General features: G+C 29.3%; 1 protein-coding gene across 1 annotated transcript in view; it reads right to left on the bottom strand.

Annotated features, from left to right (window-relative positions):
- Positions 1–16,832, bottom strand: part of Slip1 (SLo interacting protein 1) — a 44,006-nt gene that overhangs the window by 13,218 nt on the left and 13,956 nt on the right. The window contains exon 2 of the mRNA XM_065514661.1: positions 12,004–12,444. Coding sequence (XP_065370733.1) covers positions 12,004–12,444 — 441 coding nt within the window. The remainder of the gene's footprint in view (positions 1–12,003; positions 12,445–16,832) is intronic.

Below are 16,832 nucleotides of genomic sequence, written 5' to 3'. Positions count from 1 at the left end.
ATTTTAATTTTGTTTACCTAAAAATATTTAAAATTTTTATTTTAAAGTATAATTTGGTGAAGGGTATATAAGATTCGGCACAGCCGAATATAGCTCTCTTACTTGTTTTTTTTAATTAAAGTTTTGTAGTCAAAATTAATTCGGTCTCTATAATTTCTTGTTTTAACCGCGTCTTCACTATCGTTGAACAAAAATTCACGTTTTAACGTTTTTAAAGCTTCACTAGTTATAACCAGAGTTTAAAATTACTACTATAATAGGCAAAAAATTGCAAAATATTTCATAATTTTACATGAAAACTGCAACAAATATTTAACAAATACTGCATTATATACATACTAAAAATATAAATACTATTTACGAATTCCATATATGCACAAGCTTCATGGTAGAAATATTTGTCGCAGTTTTTCCAAAAATATTTTACCTTACAAAATATTTTACGTTGCAGCTAGAAGACAAAATGAAAATTTTTCATTTTTAAAACATTTCTGCCTAAATATATGTATATTTTTGGTTAGTAAAAACAAATGAAATTGCTTGTGTAAGTTAACACTAATTTAATTAATTATGAATACTCCCTCTTTCTTTACTTTTTCAATTTGCTGCGTTTGCGTTATTGTTAAACTTATATAAAGTTCATTTAACTGTCTGCAATTTCTTGTTTATTTTAATTATGTTATTTTAATAAGAATTTAATATTTTTGTAAATGCTGACGATATGTCTGCATAATTAATTCTATGTTTTATTTTATTGACTTTTTTTATTTTGTGATTATAAATAAAGATCTTTTTGATCGCAACTTCAGTTGCAGTCAAGTACTCAAACAATAAAGTAAATGTCTTTTACTTTAACTTGTATAATATACAAACAATTTACTACACATGCAAACAAATAGCTGCGTGAAAACCATAAACTGCAAACGATATGCTCAGTAAAAAATGAAAACAATGAAAATGTGGAAGATTTGTGTAACCACTTGATTAAGCAAAGATTCGGCAACGTTGATAGAGCATGCGGGTGAATAATTCATTTATTAAAGATTTTTATAAAGCATAGCCCCAAACGGAAACTAAAAAGTTTGATAGTCAATTGTTTTGTAATCTGATCAGAATATTTCTGATGTACATTTAATGATGGACTTTGTTTTCGAATGTTACCATTTCGAAATTTTACCATTATCAATACTTGAATTGTTAACTTTAACGTTATTTTTTTGTTTTTCTTTAACAATAAAATATTAAAAAACCTACATCAAAACTTCATTCTTTACTTTTTTATAAAAATTTTAATTATTCGAATAATTCGATTAATTTTAAACTTTTGATCGAATTATTCGGACAAGTTAAAATCTCTTATTCGAATTATTCGTTTTATTCGAACAAGAGAAAAATCGAATAATTTGAAAAACCCTAATTGTAAATGCAATATTTTTTTTTTATTTTTATTTCTCATAATATGAATAGTATTTAAATTTGTCTTATAGTAGTAAAGAGTTTAGAAACAACGTTCCTTTTCTACATAAATATACATTTTATATTATAAAATCTATGTACATAAAATATATATAAGGAAGGGAAAAATTTACAAAAACCTATGTGAAGTAAGGGTATAAGATAAAAGTTAAACTTAGGAAAATTATGATGAGATCAGTTCATTAATATGTTGATATTGTGAAGATAAGCATCTTCTATTAAAGTTAATAATTAATCTTTCGATTTTATCATGTACGAGTTCGAAACCAGCTAGAACGTAGAATAGTGCCAAGGTAGATTGAATATCATTTTAAGTAGCTTATTTTGTGCTACTTGGATTTTATATAAATGACATTTTGCAGACGTGGACCAAACTGGAGCACAGTAAAACATTATGGGATGAAATATGAATTTAATAATAATTTTTTTGTGTTCTATGTTAAGCTCCGACTTTCTGTTTATGATTGGGTACATCATTCGAATTATTTTGTTTATTTTATCAATTATATAGGGAATGTGATTATTAAAGTTACGTTTTGTATCAAGCATTACACCTAAGTATTTGACTTTATTTTCCCAAGGGATGTCGTGGTTCATAAATCGAAGCGAAGTTTGGGGAGTGTAACAGTTCCAAAGCCTTCTCGTAAAATATATAACCTGAGTCTTCTTCAGGGTTAATTAAGATTTACCATTTATAAAAATATTTGTACAAACCAGTAAGAGCTAACTGTAAGTTTGTAATAATAACTGCTGAATATATATCCGCAATTGCAGTTACAGTAAATACGTTGTATAATATTAGAGAAAGGCATGAACCTTGAGAACAGCCGGCTGAAATATTGATTTTTTGCGTTAATCATTCAACGATCGGTTTTGTAGAAAATTTTTAATAATTTTTATGAGTTAAATTTTTATACCTTTCACCATTAGTAGCACCGTTAATCGGTTAACCGATTAATTTTGGTCGGTTAACTGTTCGAATAATTCAAAATGGCCGATTTTCAAATAACAAATAAACCGAAATTTCTTTATTTAGCACTTTAACTTTTATTTTTATACCCTTCACCTTCGTGAGAAGGGTATATATAAGTTTGTCATTCCGTTTGTAATTTCCACAATATAATTTTCCGACCCTATAAAGTATATATATTCTGGATCCTTATATATAGCGGAGTCGATTAAGCCAAGTCCGTCTGTCTGTTGAAATCAATTTTCTGAAGGCCCCAGATATCTCCGGGATCCAAATCTTCAACAATTCTGTCAGACATACTTTCGAGAATTTTGCTATTTAAAATCAGCAAAATCCGTCCATAAATAACGGAGATATGAGCAAAAATCCGAGACAACCTCTGAAAATTTCATCAAAAAACACAATGTATTACATGCTTTGACAAAAAAGCAACAAAACGTATGTTTGGATGTGCATGCTTTGCGTATTTGCTTTTTTTTGTGTTTTGTTTCTTTTGGCGTTGTTGTTGTTTTTTATACAACTAATCGTATGTTTGGATGTGTATTGGTTTCATTGCCTTGCGTATTTTGTTTTTTCTTTTGGTGTTTTGTTTCGTTTGGCGTTGTTGTTGTTTTGTCTGTTCTTGATAAATTTTGGATGCTGTACGCTGAAAGTGGCCAATGTACATACATATATACTAATTATAAAAAATAATAATGCATCCACAACAAAGGTGAAGGGTATATAAGATTCGGCATAGCCGAATATAGCACTCTTATTTGTTTTTTATTAAGTTTATTTTTTCAAATAATTCATTACAATTTGTGTTGCTCCAGCGCCTAATATGCATTGTTGGAGCGAGTTTCAATTTTTTAAATCATCTTAAAAAACATTTTATATAAGTAATTAAAAAAAAATAATAATAATTATAAAAGAGAATATATAAATATGTACATATTGTTTATATTAAAGAATGATAACAAGTTATCTAAATCAGAAGTTCTTCTATCTGTTGCAATAAATATTGTTTCAAGTTTGTTTTAAAGGCTGAAATTGTATTTAGACATTTTAAATCTTGAGGCAAATTATTAAATTCACGACTACCCATGTACTCTATTCGTTGTTTCAAGTCTACATCTGGCTACTAATAAATTGCTGTTATTCCTTGTGTTGAATGCATGTTGATTTATTGAAAATTTTATAGTGTGATGTCCAATGTTGTGCATAAACTTAAACACATATATTAGCAGTTGCATTTTGTAATTGCAGTAAATTGGCAACACTGTTTTAAATATATCTTTATAAATTGAAACCGTTGGATATCTGATGGGAGGTTTGATACGACGTTCAAAGCTTTGTTTTGTATACGTTGTAATGATTTTAAAATGGAGCTGTTTTTGTATCCATATAAAATATGACTAAATAGTTAAAATGGCTCTGAATTAACGAATTGTATATTACAAATTTTGAGTTTCGACTGAATTTGTTCTTGAATTTATACAACAACCCTGTGGCTTGTGGTGCTGTTGATTTCAGATATTTAATGTGCTGGTTCCAAGCTAGATTACTCTGGAGATGAATACCTAAGTACTTTATAGAACTGTTTTCCAAAATTTCTTTACCATCCACGTATGTACTGAAATTGGTATTTCGATTAGAATAAGGTTTAAACGTAAGCAATCGAGTTTTTGCCGCATCATGTTCTCTATAAGCCTTTGCCACTGTTTCATGATTGTATGGGTATAATAGACAAATATCGTCTGCATATATAAAAAGTTTTCCAGAAAGATTTAGATTCTTTATGTCATTTATGTATATGGTAAATAATAACGGCCCCAATACACTCCCTTGTGGTACGCCATGCTCAACATCATCAAATGCACTCCTATGACCATTAATTTGTACAAATTGTTTGCGATTTGTCAAATAACTTTTCAAGAGAGACAGTTCATTGCCACATATGCCATAATACCTCAATTTTCTTATCAATATTTCATGATCTATAAGATCAAAAGCTTTAGTTAAATCAAAAAATAGACCTGCTACGCCACTATGTCCTTCATCCAATCCTTTGCAAATAAAATGAACAACATTAACTACTGCTTCCTCTGTGCCACAGCCTTTTCTAAATCCATATTGAAAATCATTAAAATTATTATTTCTCATATAGGTTGAAATCTGATTATGCAAAATCCTTTCAAACACGTTGTCAATGACTGACAACACTGCAATTGGTCTGAACATTTCGGCGGTACAGGAACCCTTCACTTTTGGAATCGGTGTAACTTTGTGGAGTTTTAAAACATTTGGAATTAATAATATGAATTAATCATATTATTGAAGATATTTACCAGATAAGGAGTAAAGTCGCTATTGTTATTTAAATGTATTTTTGGCAAAAATTTATCATGGCCAGCACTTTTACTCGGCGTTAAATTTGAAATAAGAATCTGCATCTCATTATATGTTGTGTGTCTGAATTGACATCTGCTATCACATTGTATTAATGTTCTTAAAGAATTGCAATAATCTACTTAATTATCTTATAGACTGGAGAAAGTAATTATTTAATACCTCAGCTTTTTGAGAATCATTTTCCATCATTGCACCATCCGCATTCATTAAATTAATATGTTTAAGAGATTTTCTACCGAGAGTTTCGTTTAAAAATTTCCAGCATTTTTTCGGATCGTGTTGGATATTATTCAGATTACTTGTATAGAAATTGTTCAAAGACTCTTTAATGGCTTGCTTAATTACCTTGCTGATTCTTCGTAACCTTACTTCAATATCTGAATTATTACGATTCCTTTTCCGCCTTTTTAAGAGATTTTGTTTGTAAGCTATCAATTTCTGCAAGTTCATATTTATCCATGGTGTAATTTCATACCTTTTCATTATTTTTTGTCTTTTTTCAAGAGTAGAGTTATTCACAGCGTCATTTACACACGATATTAAAATTTCTGTATCCAGTTTGAGATAATCTTGGCAAATTGATTCTAAGGGTTTCTTTTACTCGATTGTAGTCACAGATACATCGAACATTTTCAGTCAAATTTCGGGGTTGTTGCTCTGTTTTAATTCTACATGAAACAATGTTATGGTCTGACAGCCCACATTCAACAGATTCAATATACAAATAATTTTTAACATTACTGTATATATGGTCAATAGATGACCCACTGCTTGGACGAGTAATCATTGTGTGACAATTTCCGAAGCTAAAATTTGCAAGCACATTCAGTAGTTCTTCCGAAGAATTCAAATCTAGCCCATCAATATTAGAATCCCCTCCCCAGTAAATATACAATGTTCACGACCATAAGAACTTAACAGACTTTCCAAATATAATAAAAATCTTTCTGTTGTACACTTTTGTGATATATAAAATGATACAAATTTTATAGATTTTCCATTCAATTTTGAATTATTTATCGTTAAAACTATTGAATCAAAAAAGTTTTTACTCTCACAGACATCAACTTTGTACTGAAAATGTTCTTGAATAAAAATCGAAGTACCTCCGTAAAATAAAAATGAATTTTTTATAAAAAATAAATTAATATAATTAATACCGGAATTTATTGTTTGTGATGTTTAATGGTATAAAGATATAAAAAATATCCTGTGATTTGAAAAATGTTGATAGTTTTCTTGTGACCAAGTTTCGAGACTATTTTTAGTCAAACTATTATTTACTTTATATGATCTGATATTTGTATGGACAATAAAAAAGTAAAAAATCGTATAGCAGAAACGCAATCTACGGAAAATTCTAAGAAAGTGTCCTCAAGAAACCATAGGGCTAATATCAAATCCAATCTTGCTCATATACAAAAAGTACCACTAGAATAATGAAAAATTACAATAAAGTCCCCACTTGTAGATTTCCTTTCGCTTTGGTCCATATAACATTTATTTCATGTTTCTAGGTTCGTTGGTGAAGAAATTACAAAAAAGTACCATTAGAATAAAGAAAAAGTACCAACTAGAATACTCACACACTTAGGACCATATACGCTTAATTTCATATTTTTATGTACATTATTACAGAAAATTCAAAAAGTACCATTACAATATAGAAAAAGTACCAAAAAGCTTGTGGTTTCCTACTCACTCGGGTCCATATAAGCTTCATTTCATGTTTCTAGGTCCATTGGTGAAGAACTTACAAAAAGTGCCATTAGAATAAAGAAAAAGTACATGTTTCTAAGTCCATTGTTATAGAAAATTCAAAAAGTACCATTAGAAGAATAAAAAAGTACCTAAATATTATCCCCTATTCCTAAAACTAACTCAGATGCATATCAGCTAACTTTAATGTCGATAAGTGAAAGTACCATTAGGAGAAAAGTACCAATTTCCTTTTCCTCCTTGAACACCCCTCAAGTTTGAAATTTAAAAATATTCCATTTTGCCAAAATTGTTTATGTTACAAACATGTCTCAAACGATTAAAATCTGTGTTAATGTGCCCAAGAAAAAATATGTTTTAAAAAAGTACCAAACTGTTCACCCGGATTTGGCCCAATATACACCTTGGCACTCGAGTTCCAAATAACACCCTGTTAGTTAATTTTATGTATCCAGGAACCAATGTTAAAAAAAAATTATCAAAATTGTCTTAATAATTTAAAATAAAATGTTTTTCCCGATTTTATACATTTTTTGTACCTTTTTTATCCCCATTGCGGTGGTAAAATTTTATTCAAAAAAATTTCATTATCGTGGTAGGAGCTCATAATAAAATATTCGATGTCTATGTCAAATTATAGAAAAACATATTTTATGAAAAAGTACCAAAAATAAACACAATTTTTATACCTTAAGGGTTCGAATTTCCAAAAAGTACCAAAATTATTTTTTTTTTATTTTTTGATAAGTAAAGAATACAATTTAAAGTTTGTTTCGATGTTTATTGGTTTAAAAGATACTTAGGGTGCCAAAAAAGTACCAAAATACAGTTTTTATTTGTTTTCTCCCCTAAAAGGTTTGAATATTTAAATGGAGTAACATGAAATTTTAAGTTTTTTTTGTATCTTTATTAGTTTTGAAGATATAAGGTTAGCGAATTTACCCTTTTTATCCCTTCTTATCGGATCGTTTTGGGGATGGAGGAACCCACAGTTAAAATTTCATGATTCTAGCTTCAGGCTGTGCGATGATGAATCAGTCAGTCATTGAGTCAGTACCGTTACTCTTTTAAATATGTATATTAGGGTGGCCCCGTTTGTATGGAGAAAAAAATAAGGTATCGATGTTCCCGCCTAAAATTAAAATTTGATTCATTTTAAGACTACATTTTGAATTTTTTTCGTCCTGGGGTCAATATTTGGCGAGCTGGATCGAAGGATAAAAAGGTCCTTTTTTGAGGTTTTTTACATTTTTTCCATATTTCTTCCAAAGGAAGTATATGTAAATTTGGTATCATATGAAAGGTCTTTGAGAGACGCATTAAATTGGTTATAAGAAATTTAAAAAAAAAAATATTTAATTTAAAAATTTTAAAAATTTTCGACAAAATTTTATTTTTTTTTTATTTTTTTCATAGAATTTATTCAAATACATAGATGAAATTTCTTGATCATAAACATCATGTAATTTCACCGAAATGGTTTTTCTCGTTTTTTAAAATTCAGTCCAGTTCAATGTTTATTCAAATTTGTTTAAACCTAATTTCATTCCAATCTCTGTATACTCAATTCATAGTATGAAATGGGCATCAAAAGAACTAAAATTTTCCATCGATGTATAATTTCGTATACTTTTTCTTTTTACACTACGAATATTTAAATTTAAGCTAAAACATTATTCCATAATAATAATAATATAATGTTGTTGTTTTTTGTCGTTTATTTTTAAAGTAATGAAGAATTTGTATAAAATCATTGAGAACTAGTAAAATTTTAAGAGAAAATTTTTTCTCTTTTTTTTATTTTTTAAAAAAAATCTTATTAAGGTCACCTTATAAATCAAGAAAGGTCTCCGTGAAAGATAATAAATGTAGAGAAGTTCTTGAGGGAATTTCTTTTGATGGTAAACGCGAAAAATGTTTAGAGCAAATTCAAATTAATGGTAAATTACGCAACATAAATACAATAAAGGAACATATAACTTTGGTTAAAGAACCTAATTCAACCTACATTGGTTACTTTTCTCCTAGTGATGGCAAGGGAACTACATTGGCAAAAGGAATTATAGGCTTTTTAAATGAACAGACAATTTCCATAAACCAATTAGTCGCAATGAATTGCGATGGTACAATAACCAACACCGGTAAAAATAAAGGAGCAATATGTCAATTAGAAGAATATCTACAGAGACATTTGCAATGGTTGGTTTGTTTATTTCATTTTAATTAGTTGCCATTTACTGCTCTCTTAAAAGCTTTACTTGGGAATGCAAACGGACCACACAATTGGCCAGGTATTATTGGAAAGGCTTTGCCAGTTTGTGAAAACATTTCGGTAAGTAGCATTTACATTTGGAAATACATAAAATAAATTTTTTGATTTTTTTAAGGTTGTACAAAATTTTGAACCAATAAAGATGGGTGAAATGCCAGAAAATATCAACGAGTGGGACCTACGAGACGACCAAAAGTACCTTTACGAAATGGTGAAAGCTGTTGACTCTGGACATTGTAGCGAACATTTATCTAGTATTAAGCCAGGACGACTCAATCTTTCACGCTGGTTAACAACAGCATCAAGAATCCTGCGACTTTATGTTACCCAAACTGAGGCTTCAAAAGAATTAAAAACGTTGGCATTTTTTATTGTGAAAATATATACCCCTTTTTGGTTTTTAATAAAAAATAACCCTTATGCTATTCATGGCAGTCGGTATATATATAAATATATTGAGTGGACACGAGAATTGCCAAATGAAATTCAAGAGGTAATTCAATCATCTGTACAAATTAATGCTTTTTTTGCACATCCGGAAAATATTATTCTTTCTATGATAACCGACGAAAAAATAGAGATTCGTAATAAAGGTTATGAAAAAATTTTTCAGTATCGTGCCAATAAAAATATACCACTTCGCCAATTCACCATTCCAACACTCAATTTTAATTGTCAATCGTACACGGATTTAATAGATTGGGAAGAGGTAGCCTTTTCAGAGCCCCCTTGCATTCAGTTTTACTCAACAGAACAATTAATGAAATACAACGACTCAAGCAACATTATAGATATTCCAGGTAAACATTATAAATTCTCATAAAAATCGCGATAATAAAATTAAACTTCAAAATCGTGATATTTTAATAATATATTACTAATTTCAGATTTTCTATGTCATTCACAAAATACAGAACGATTTGTACATTTTGTCAGTCAATCCATGCTATCAGAAATCGAAAAAAATCGACCTTCTCATATTGCTAATAGAATAAACTCATGTAAACGAATTTGTAAATAAATATATATGAAAAAATTATGTTAATATTAAAATATTTTCTATGAATTTATATTTTTTAGTTTTAACTGTTAATTAATATTTCTCATTTAGCAAACAATATACTAAACAATGTAAAAATATATGTAATAAGCAGTTTTTTACATGTTGCTTAAAATAAACAACAACATTCCAAAGGAATAACATTAAAATAATCATTATAGCGCGATGTATAGTAAATGTTTTAGCTTAAATTTAAATATTCGTAGTGTAACAAAAATAAGTATACAAAAATAAGTATATTATACATCGATGGAAAGCTTATAAAATTTGAGTTCTTTTGATGCCCATTTCATACTATGAATTGAGTATACAGAGATTGTCTGATAGGAATGAAATTAGGTTTAAACAAATTTGAATAAACATTGAACTGGACTGAATTTTAAAAAACGAGAAAACCCATTTCGGTGAAATTACATGATGTTTATGATCAAGAAATTTAATCTATGTATTTGAATAAATTCTATGAAAAAAAATAAAAAAAAATAAAATTTTGTCGAAAATTTTTAAAATTTTTAAATTAAATATTTTTTTTTAAATTTCTTATAACCAATTGAATGCGTCTCTCAAAGACCTTTCATATGATACCAAAATTTACATATACTTCCTTTGGAAGAAATATGGAAAAAATGTAAAAAACCTCAAAAAAGGACCTTTTTATCCTTCGATCCAGCTCGCCAAATATTGACCCCAGGACGAAAAAAATTCAAAACGTAGTCTTAGAATGAATCAAATTTTCATTTTAGGCGGGAACATCCGCAACTTTAATTTTGGGGCCACCCTAATGTATATAGATATATTTTGTTATTTATTCACTTATGCATATTTTAAAATTTATGAATTTTAAGGTACTTCTTTTTTTCTTGTTCACATTTCATTTTTCTTTCGGTACTCTATTAACTTCGTCTGCTTACTTGTTCGTATTTAATAAGCAAACATCATCTTCACTTCCATACTTGTGCTCTGAGTACGAGTACAAATAAATATTACATTCGACAGCGAGTTTCACACATGAAGAAAAAAACTTACTCGTTGCAGATGTCTAATACATACATAAAAAATAGGCCAAAAATCGAGGTTGTCCCGGTTTTTTCCTTATATCTCAGCCATTTGTGAGCTGATTTTGTCGAATAATTGTCAATATATTGATGTATGAATCATGTATGTAAGTTATTTGGGTGCTACAGAAAGTTGATTTCAACATACGGACGAACATACGGATAGACGGACATTGCTGTATCGACATCGCTATCTATAACGATCCAGAATATATATACTTTGTGGCGTCGCAAATGAAAAATGGAGAATTACAAACGGAATGACAAACTTATATACATATACCCTTGCCACACATGGTGAAGGGTATAACAAAATAAGAAAATACGATATTGACTAAAAAATTATGTTGTAAACTTCTTAATAATTTTAAAAGTAGCTAAAATAGCAAATTTGTCATTTTTAGAAGGAAAAAATCACAAACAATGCTTCACGTAAATTATTTGCCATTAATGAGCAGGTAAGTGCATTTTTAACTTACCTGCACAAAAAATCGAGCAAAGTTGGTTGTGCAGGTAAGTCAAAATTACTGTATGTATATGGACCGGTCTCGTATAAAATTTGCTAGTACGACATCTTGAAACTCATCTGTAAAAAATTGTGTGTCATTACTAGAAATTACCAAAGATTTTCCGCTTAAAGGTGTTTCTCAGAATCGTCAAACAATTTAGTAGCATGAGCTATAACTAATTATGGACCGATCACCATAAAATAGGGTGACATGAGTTGTGTATAAAACTAATTTGTGTTGAATTTTATTTGGATACCAATGTAACTTTCGAAAGTGGGCTATATATGGGAGCTATCATACATTTTAAGTGTGATTTCTTTTTATATAAAACATATTTATGGCGAACTATATTAATCAGACAGTTATGACCGATAAAGTCCTATTTCGAGGGGACATTAGTATAGGGACAAGGTGAAATTATGGACACATTAGGATTCGTCCTTGGATTGTCCTCCTTTACGATTCGTTTGGACATTATTTTGCAATTAATACAGATTTATTACCACATTTTGTTGGTTAAACATAGCTAGTTATATATAATAACTTACCTCAATATCTATTTCAGGGGCCAAACTCTGCTCAAATAAATTGTGTTCATGCTCGATAAGACGTTCAGTGTCCTTTTGTATGCTACGTAGATGTTCATGCACATAAAACGCTATATCCTCAGTCTGCGTAGATTTCGCCATAAAATATTGCTGAAGAGTCGCGCTTGGTAAGTGCAGATTAACAATTGTATCCGAAACTATAGTTGTAGTTGAGGAATTATTATCGGCATTATTATCCAACAAAGGTGTATTGTGATGAATTTGAAGATAGCACAGTTTTTTGCTAATTTCAATATCATCGTAATCTATATTTTTGTTGGTACTCCAACATGATTTTCGCTTTAATTCGAGCACTACGTTATCAGTCTCCTCATTTAAAAGAATGCTTAAAGCCGTCTTTTGTTGATGTTGTGGAAGTTGATCAAGTTTAATATCATTTATCTGTAAATAATTATTTATTTTATATACGTCATTATTAAAAATAATCAGCCTTATCATATTGTAGTATTATTTTAGGACATTTTTTGCTTGAAAAACAATAAAAACCATTGTGAAATATTAGGACATTATGGCAATATGACATGATAAGAGACCTTGTGAATTGACCAAATATATGATAATCATTATTGCAATAAATACTTTATTGTAGTAAGCAAAAAATAAATCAGAATTTATCACCTACTACATTATAATGTTATTAAGGACTGCGTATTAGGGTGGGTCACCCGTGTATGAAGAAAATTTTTTTTAAAGTATTTTTATGGGCACGGTTACAAAAATGGGCCAAATTATAAATATTTTTATGTGACCAAGTTTGGCTGCAATCGGAAATTATTTTCTGCCTCCGGTTTCATGTTGAATTTTTAAAAAATGTAATTAAAAAAGGCAATAGAGCATGATATGCAAGTTTATTCCAGATATTTGTATTTATTTGTAAAAATAGAAATCAATTGTAATTACATATAACATATTAAATATTTAGAGAAAAAAAGTATTACAAAAATGTTTACAGAAGTGAAAGAAAGGATAATCAAAATAATAATGAAGTGTTCATATAGCGACAAAATTATTTTTGCTATAAAATGTTGGTATTGATTTTCTTGATTCTATATGAGCTTTGATGAATCTTTCTCTTGTTGTTTTGTTGCACAAAGTTGATGTTGCTTTACTCTGCTTTGACTGCTCTCTTTACCGCTTGAGTATGACAGGGGCTGAAATAGCTCAATTCCTCAGTTTTTTTTTTCCTTCTTCAATAAACAGAAGAAGATTTTTTTCATCTTCAGATTTTAATATAGGTGATTCAGTAATATTTTCATCCCATTTCAAAAGGTCATAGTATGACGTAGCATTAAAATTTATCGTTGGTATCTGAAACAGCCATAATTTATTTGACGATGTGAATCTACTTTTAAAAATTCGTCAAAATATGTCAACATTACAATTAATAAGTTTTCAGGATGTGCTAAATAACTGTTTCTTTGAATCACTGGGCCGACAAACCTTCAAAGTTGTTGGTAAATATCTGCTAAGTTTGATTAGTTCAAAAAGGTGTCGAGGCGCCCGTCTTTACAGCTGGGAAGAGTTTTTATAGAAAACCACACTGGAGCGTAAACCTTTACAATATATATTGCAAGAGTTATTAGGTTTCTTCTCAACTGAAGTATATAGATGAAGGTCTGCACTTATACCTTCAACGCAAGTTCGTGGGAATTGGTTGAAACTTCACTATTGGCCTTTTTTGAAGTTTTCAAGTTCTTTGCCAATTTCTCCTAAAAATGTTTGTGGTCTTGATGTTCCACCATCAATATGTTGAAACAGGTGTCTGAATGGCAGTTCATTCATAAGCAACATACAAATCTTTTTTATACAATTAAAAAATTTAGTGATACACCCTTATGCAAGAAAACTATTTTAATGGCAGTAATTGTAATTGTTCCGTTTCTTCACAATCTGACTGATCATATTCAAGTTCAGATGCACTGCTCAATATAAGTATCTGGCTACTTATAGCCATTTGTGTAACCGTTCTCTGGTATGTTATCAAAATTCGTTCTCTTGCAGGTATTTTTTTGTTTTTTAATGCAAGTGCATTTCAGAAAATCTTTGCACTTACATGCCGAAATATCAAAAATAGTCTTGCTTTCACAAACTTTTCTTTAAGAATTTTCGGGCGAGACTTTAGAAGATTTTTACATTTTAAATGATATGTTGGTATCATAACCTTCATTCGTCTAACAGATCTAACAGAAGGTATTGACGATTTTTCCCATATTTATATCAGTTTTCCAATAATGATGTCTTCTATTTCTTTATACTAGCATAACCCGGTGCACTTCGCTACCCCTACCCTAGTAAAATTAAAAAAATATGAATGGAAATACGAAAATAACACTTCACTTGATATTCGAAAATAACTAACTAATTTTGAATGGGAGATAACACTCGACTGCTCTGATCCCACCCATTATTAACCTTTTATGTAAATATCCAGCTTTACTTTAACTTTCCTTTATAAGAGAGGGGTCATTCCTACTACAGGAATAAATTCGTTTTTAGCTAACCTCCGTAGAATGGTAATAAAATGATTGATATAGAGTTTAAATTCTTTTAGAATTATAGGTCTCCAGATATTCGAAATTAAATATTTACTTTGTGCCACAACCACTAATGCAATTCCGTCCATTTTCAGCCAATCTGTGTAAAATGGTAAGAGAGCTTTGCGGACAAAGTTTGAAGAACCTTGCAATTATTACTTTATATGGGAGGTGACTCACCTCCTTTTCCGATCCCTCCCTTTTTGGTTGCCCAGATATTTGAAATCAGTATTTACACTGTATGGGAGGTGCTATGCCCACTAATCTAATTCCGTCTATATTCAGCTAAACTCCGCACAGTAATAAGAAATTAATTCACTAAAAGTTTAAACACTTTTACAAATATAGTTCTACATATATTCGAAATTAATTATATACTTTGGATAGGGTGTGCCACGCCCCCTATTCCAATCCCGAATAATTTCAGCGAAACTATGCAAAATTATAAAAGAGCCATTTAGACTAAGTTTGAAGAATCTTGCAATTATAGTTCACAAAATATTTAGAAATAACTATTTACTTTTTATGGTAAGCGACTTACTATTTTTTCCGACCCATCCCATTTTTGATTACAATTCAAGCAGTGATAAGTAATTGATTCCGTCACAATTAATTATACAATTACATATTTACCCTCATATGCATAAACAGTTTTTAAATTTGTCAAAGGTTTTAAAACAAATTTTGAATGGAAATTTTGTTTTATAAACCTTTGATAAATTTAAAAATTGTTTATGCATATGGGAGTTAGAAAATAAAAAAAAAAAAACACCTTCAAAACATATATTTTTGTGACTTTTAAATTAAAATTTAACCCCCATATGCATAAACAGTTTATAAATTTATCAAAGGTTTATGAAACAGATTTTGTATGGAAATTTTGTTTTATAAACCTTTGATAAATTTATAAACTGTTTATGCATATGGGGGTAAGACTTTAGTAATTTAAAGTTTAAATTGCTAAAGTCTTCTTCTTTGTTTTCTATAACAACTCTCATTTAAAACAGAGCGAAATCAATACTGTTTAATTGTTTCTCCTATTTATTTACAACAACAAATTTGACAAACACGATTTGCTTTGTTTACTTTTTTTTTCACATGTACACGTTTTTGCATATGTGTTAGTAACATCTTTAAACGCTTATAACTCCTAAAAAACTAAACCGATTTTAATAAATTCTGCACTTCTGTGAATCAATCCCTTTAAAATGGTATATTTCTTGCCCAAATTGAATGTATAATGTGAGCGTAAAAGGGGTCTAAAGAAATCGACTTGCCTATTAATATTATGATGTTGGGTCTTTTTTAGTTTCCCTCTCATATTTAATGCTAAGTATGGTCCACTCATAAAATTTCATAAGATCTGCATAGGTAGGCAATATATTATTTTTTAAATCACACAAAACACGAAAATAAGGGACACTTCCAACTATTCCACTTCTCAGATTATGAAAACCAAATAAATAATAGCAATTTCCCTAATCTATCGAAATATGTAGAAAACTTGATTTTTAGGGTATTTGTATAAAAAAAGTAATATGTAAATACGTGTTCTGCTGAAATATAACAGTAAGAATCCGGATTTGAATGATAAAAATTTATATTGGTATCGGTAGTTAATATTATTTCGCATAAAAATTTATTATTAATGTGATATAAAAAATTTACTCTTTCCAAAAATTCAATCGTGATCCGGAGGCAGTAAAACTTAAAATAATGCAATAAAATTTTAGATACATATTAGCTACACCATTTGGCACATTTTTATCTCTGAGCCTTTCAAAAAATTTAGAAAAAAATTTTTTGACCCACCCTACTGCATATGCCACTTTGTATACCCTTAATTGATATGTCATCCTTTTGTAATTTCTAGAACCCCTATAAACATACCACAACCGTAGCATGTTCGGAAGTGAGCCTTATATGATGACCAGATACGACACGGTGTTAAAATATTTCAAAGTGGCATCACACATTTACCATCATCGTAAGTAAGGAATAACAAGTCAATTTTTTTTATTAAGTCTTCTTTTTCGATAACATTTTATACATACGATGAGAACAATGTTATTCTTACAGCTATACATGTTTTACTGAATTTTTTTGAATCTTTCATTTAAGAAATTTACAATAAGTATTAAAATCTTAACCTAAACTAAAAGTAAAGTTGTTATTGCCGCTGCAATGTCCAACATAAGTGCTCGTTAAAATGATTATCATCCCGTGTTTCCAATC

The sequence above is a fragment of the Calliphora vicina genome, chromosome X, assembly GCF_958450345.1.
Source record: "Calliphora vicina chromosome X, idCalVici1.1, whole genome shotgun sequence".
Taxonomy (NCBI): Eukaryota; Metazoa; Arthropoda; class Insecta; order Diptera; family Calliphoridae; genus Calliphora; species Calliphora vicina.
Note: the sequence above shows the minus strand (reverse complement) of the source record. Positions and strands in the feature narration are given on the sequence as shown.